Source organism: Amblyomma maculatum, chromosome 1 (genome assembly GCF_055883805.1).
Source record: "Amblyomma maculatum isolate TAMU_Amacu chromosome 1, ASM5588380v1, whole genome shotgun sequence".
NCBI lineage: Eukaryota > Metazoa > Arthropoda > Arachnida > Ixodida > Ixodidae > Amblyomma > Amblyomma maculatum.
Window position 1 is genome coordinate 331,975,172 of NC_139344.1, and position 6,000 is coordinate 331,981,171.

At 49.0% G+C, this 6,000-nt stretch overlaps 1 protein-coding gene across 1 annotated transcript in view; it reads right to left on the reverse strand.

Annotated features, from left to right (window-relative positions):
• LOC146207427 (uncharacterized) overlaps nt 1-6,000 on the reverse strand; it is a 77,031-nt gene extending 71,031 nt beyond the window's left edge. The window contains exon 1 of the mRNA XM_084587342.1: nt 5,855-6,000. Coding sequence (XP_084443468.1) covers nt 5,855-5,911 — 57 coding nt within the window. The 5' untranslated portion in view covers nt 5,912-6,000. The remainder of the gene's footprint in view (nt 1-5,854) is intronic.

Sequence of the window (6,000 nt, forward strand, 5' to 3'; positions counted from 1 at the left end):
CGTTTAATGAATCTGTGTGCGGGCCTAGCGCGCGCGCTCCTGTCCGCGCCACTGCCCTCTTCTTCCTCCTTCGTCCGTACATGACCCGGGGCCACCGATCGAGCGATCGTCCCGATCGTAGACGAGGAAGTTTACCGATGATGATTCTATGGCATGATGATGGGCGTGTCTGGACGCTTGAAGAAGAGGAAGAAGAATAGAACGGTTTGCAGGTACGATGTCTGATGCGTGGGTGATCCTCCTCCCCTGGAGCTGTCAACCATCCGTCACCAGAGTCCATGGGACCGATGGCTCGAGGTCACGTAGAGCAGCTTGGGCAGGAGTTGCGTGTTCGTGTCCATCGGTTCCTTCGGGTCATTCGGGTCCTTCGTCTCGGTTCTGATTGGTCTGTCTGTTCTCGTTGGTTTCAGGTCCGGGCTGGGGGCTGGGCGGTGGTAGTTGGTCAGCTCTGGGCTTGAAGGGCTGGGGCGAAGCTGCTCGGCGATGTCCCTGGCTTACAGATGGCGTCGATGCTCCAAGGCGAGGATGGGGATGACGTACCCAGCAACTCCACTAAATGTTACGTGACGGCAAGCGATGACAACAGGAGAACAGAGGACAGAGAGAAGATGCTCGATGGTCGTGAGATGACGTTTAATGAATCTGTGTGCGGGCCTCGCGCGCGCTCCTGCCCGCGCCACTACCCTCTTCCTTCTTCGTCCGTAACAATATAATATATGCACTCAATAAGCACGCCAAAAGGACAAATCTAAACTCGTAGTTCATTATATCGGAAAATATGCATAACTGAGACTGTGTAATTGTTTTATCTATACCCACGCGTGGTCAGCGCATAAAATGGTAAACAGTGAGGCGTAAAAGAGGAGGAGGAAGAAAAGCTTTATTGAACAAAAAGGAGTTGTTTGAGTTTATGGGCGGGCACTTGAAATCCAGCATGTACCAGTACATTCCGGCAGAAACAAACACACATTCGCAGTGGAAAAGTGCGTGGAGCTTTGCGTCCCTTTCACGCCGAATTTCCCTTCTCCGTGGAAGTCCGCGCTATTCTTTCCGCTACGTCATTGTAACGAAACTCTTATTTGGTTCCTCGCTGAATAAATCCGTTCCACTGCAGAGTATAGAATTCCAGTTTGAACGATGTCAAAGGCATGGTTTCAAGAATGTTCAATTCGCCACAGTGGAAAAAAGCTACATAAAATCTCGCACGTTTCAGCGTCTCCCGAAGTACGCGAGCAAGTTCTAAAAAAAAAAAAAAAAAAAAAAAAAAAAAAAAAAAAAGAAAGCAGGGACAAAGGAAGCGAACAGCCAGCTTTAAAGAATTTTTTTGGTCATTTCTCTCTTTGTTTCATGAAAAAAAGAAAAAAAATGTAGACAAGATAGTAATGCGATGCGAATATGATGCGAATGCCGCGCACAAATGTGTTCAGTCCTGATAGGCCAGCCAGTGCATGAACTCAAAACAGGGAGAGGAGAATAAAGGAATAACCCGAGGGGAAATGTGAAACCTCTGTGGCCGATACATACAAGCGAAAAACACGAGCGAGACGGCCGTTCGAGATGGGGTCCCTGTGTTTCGTCAAGGACATTACAGGGACGCTCTGCGGAGAAGGGGCAGCGGCGCACAAAGGTAAATTCCTACGCACTCGCACGCATACGCTCTATACGGCATCGACGCGGCAGCACCCGTTTCGGTTTTGGCACGATATCGAGCGGCATACGTCGGCGGCTGTCCTCGGCGTTGCGAAGCCTTCGACACATACGGGATACTACCCGCACCCTATTTTCCCCATGCTCTCCTCTCGCTTCCTACGTCTTCTCTTTCGCGTACGTGAGGCGCCCCCGATCCTCCAAGTCCTCATTCTTCTTTTGTTTCCTTTCCCTTCCTATCGCTCTTCCACTCACGGAAAGCTTCGCACCCCGTTTTATCTTCCTTTCTCTCCCTGGCTTCTCTCACTTTCGGGAACGTTCTCATCACGCAGCTCCCCACTCCTGCGCTTTTTCTCCCTCGCGATCCTTCCTGGCCTTTCTCTGGATTCCCTCCACTGTGCGTGTAATGACGGCGAGATGCTCGCAATGGCCAGACCTTGCAGACAAAGACGTAAATGAGAGGAACGCGGGTCCATGGCTCGGCCTAAGGCTTAGAAGGAGGTCGTTTGGCGTGCCGGCTTTGAGGCGAATGCGTCTGTGATACTAATGGACATACGCGAAACTGCGGTGCGCTCTGCGAGGGACAGCTTGCACTTACACCACGCGGATGTGACCGTCGCTATCGGGCCTAAATATTCTGGGAGCTATACCAAGAACCCCTTTGTCCGCAATGCTTCAGTGTTGTCCAAGCACATCCTATGGCCTCCAAACTGCTCGATTGTCGCAAAGCTGAGACCAGTCGACGTACTTAATCACTTCAGGTATAGGTTGAACACTAACCGGGCTGTTTCAAGTGAAATTTCCCGATGAAAAGACAAGCAACGCCACACAAGCCGTGGAGAGAACTGATGTGGCATTTGCGCCATGGAGTGACGGCGTTGGGGGCAACGCTTAGAGCACGGTGTTTTCGAAAGTGTGCGTCTCTTGGCACGAGGTAGGCGAAGTTTATTAAGCCACAGCGCCAAGAGCAGTCGCAATTTTGAACTGATACGGCTATTATTAAAGGTTGGCTTCAAATTGCAACCAGACGCGTTGCTGCAACAGATTAAATTTAAGTTAATTATTAGAAATTGGTTAACCAGCATACCAATAGGCATAATTCATCCCTTTGTTGATGCAGCCCAGGATGGCTAATATCGCGCCCAGAAAGCCGTGTTCAAAACTCAAAAATTATATTCAAAACAAAAATAGTGCTGTGTTTCCTGGTGGTGCTGCACCACGCCTGAAGCCGCGGGATCATTGCACGCACTCAGGGGCTGCAGTCAGTCGAAGGGGAGCCAAATTAAAAACATCGTCTGTTTGCTGAAAATTTCGGCGCTCTTTACGAACCCATGCGAACCCGGCGCCCCGATATCAACCCGAAGCTCTTTACTATTAAGTGCTCGCATGCAAGGCTGCTTCGAAACCGATTTTAGTTCTTTTGTGAGCATACATTTACACTATATCTGCTCGGTACACTCTGAAGGGTGTGGAATTTTACGAGAGAACATGCAAAGCAACGCAAGCTGTTTCTTCTTCTTTTTTTTTTTGTGCAAAATAAAATAAAAATAATTCGTACCATTAGTGTAACTCAAGCGAATGACATGAGAGAGCACTGAAAAATATGCTTCGTCAGCGCATTTGCACAGGTACTATGATATTAGCAAGGTTTTGTACCATGCACCCTCTTTAGTGTGTAGGTATACCTGGAAAAAGAAGCACCACTGGAAAGGCAGAAAGAACAAAAGGGAATCCCAGTTTGTGTACGCTCTCTTATGCGCAGCCAGATGTGCGTACGTTACATTTTGAGGTGTGCGCGAAAATATCGCAGCGGAACCTCGCCAACAATCGTCATTTCTTGGCGTGCCAGATCACGAATCCCACATGCATGGCGCCCAGAGTGACGCGTATATGACTGCCCTCTGCTCAGCGGAGGAAGCCTGGCGGCTGCTGATGTTAGTGTGGCTCTAACGCTCTCTTGGCAGCACAGTTGAATACAGTCTGGTTAGCTCAGCAGTCACCGAATTTTCGAATCTAGTAGGCACGGTGCTAGTAGGTATGCGGTGCTAGTCAATAGAGGCAAATTGGTGAATAATGCTTCTGAGGCTGTGAAGCTTATGCGACGCAGCTTAAATCCGCCTTTGCTTAAAAAAATGAGTATTCGGTTCTAAGAACTTCTCGATTAAATAAATTTAGTTTTTTCCCGCGTGAATTCGTTACATTCTTTGATCTAGCGTAAAGAAGTTTTCCACATAATGATGCGATGTGCAGCGCATCGGGTCAAATTTATATACAACACCCATATCACGCTACTAAAAGGCTCGTATTTGCCACCGGCTGGGGAACCGATGGGCCTCACGGCGCGCCTCTACTGCGCAGCCAATCAATAGGATCGATAGCCAATCTATCAAAAAAAAAAAACGAACAAAAAAAAAAAACGCTGCCACGGGTGTACAGGGTCGATCGACGGACTTTACCCATACCAGCGCAGCTTAATTGCCATCTGACATGGCGGACGACCTATCTCTACGACCCGCCGCTGTCTGAACACGTGTGAAGAATCTGAGCAAGGTCAAAGCCCCACGCGGAAAGTTGCGCAAACTGAGTATGCATGTTCCGCACAGGTGACGGCGCCACAGCAGTGGGTCTCACTCCCATCTTTCTTTCCCAGCCTTCTTTGCGCTACCGAGTTCGGTGGCTGTGGTGCTCTGAAGCCTTTGCGAACAAGTTGAATTTACAGTTTAACATTTGTGACTGACTAATGAGAGCTAACGTGCGTACATGGTGAGAGGCGTAGGATGAATTGTAGGAGCGGGTATAACAAAGCTTAGTTGTAGGACGGGATACCACGCCCAGGTTGCTTCCTCGACAGGTTGAGACTGCGAATTGAGCCTCCTCCTGTATGGGAGCCGAAATGCCTCTTTCACTGTGGTCGGCGGCGTTTATTTTTTCACCGCGCGTTCTGGATAAGCCGGACACAGACACAATAAAAAGAAATGTGAAATATCAAAGTAATCTCTGGAATGGAAACAGCTTTATGAGATTACTGAATAAATGTTAGACTAAAATAGAAATAGAATATCCGGCTTTATGCATAGGTGGTACCTTTCAACTCGATGAGCAAGCTAAATGACATTATGCTGCGCGCTTTTACATACTGCAAATTCGAACGCAAAAAAAAAAAAAAAAAGAAAGCTGGGATAAGAATTTGCAAATAAGTATAAAAATGTTTCATAAAACATGAAAATCCATTTAGAGTCAAGCTTCCACGAACAACACAACAACAACAAAAAAGCTGAATAAGATACATGGTAGGCGTTTGCTTGGTTTTCGCCGCCTTGCTCGAACTTGCGACTGGTCTTGACGGTAATTGTATATACATTTCAAATCACAATTTATTTGCTTGTGTCTAACGAAGTTAGAGCTTTAATGGATCGATTCTGAAATTAGGCCAAATGTAACTAAACGGTCGCTGTAATCAGGAAGGACCGCCCTATAATTAAGGAATTCCAGTGTTCTCGCGGAAAGTGGTGGCCAGATAGTGCGGCAATATTTTGACGGATAATTGAATTACGCGCGAGACACGTACGGGATTACGATATCAGCGCTGATCCATTAACGAGGGTGTGACCCCGGCGCGGCGAAAGACTCAGCGCAACAAACATACATGTCACATGAATATGGCGGTTCCGCCTTTTAGCTTTTACGACTGGCCCCACGGTCACTCGCGCTCTAAAAACTCTGCGGGAGTGGCGAAACGAGGTCTTCCGGCCGACCAACGCCAGCGCCCCATGATGGAGTAATGTTTACAAATAAACGTTTTCCCCTCCCAAAAAAAGCGCGCCTTGAGTCAAGCGAGAGCGGCACGCTTCGCGCATTGACATTTGAACAGCTTATGCTCAAGCTGGTGTGTATAAGCACGCTTCGCTTTCCGAAATAGAAAGCAACGCTCCTCTGTGACGCGCCTATCTAGCTCTCTGTTTCTCAAAACCTCACGCAACGATGAATCATGCGAGCGGAGAGCGCAACCGCTTTTTACCGGTCACCGAGCTGACCTACTGCAACGCGCCTGCAAAATCTGCCCACGCCACTGTTTGCGGAGCGGCAGCAGCGGCTAGTTCCGCTGCAGCGGGTGTGCTTCGCCGTTAGGCTTAGATGCACCGCGGTGCAGCCCGGTCGGTCCCTGCGGCGATGGACCGAACGGTGGGAAAGGGCAGAGCCAGCTTACCTTGCTCTCTGCCGGTATAGGGCAGGCGCGGCACAGATTCCAGAAGGTGTTAATCATGGGCCTGCCGTGTGACAACTTCGTCCGCACGCCAACACAAGCAAAGATGGTAAAAGAGGCGCGGGACCCGGGGCCGTGCGCGCTCGACG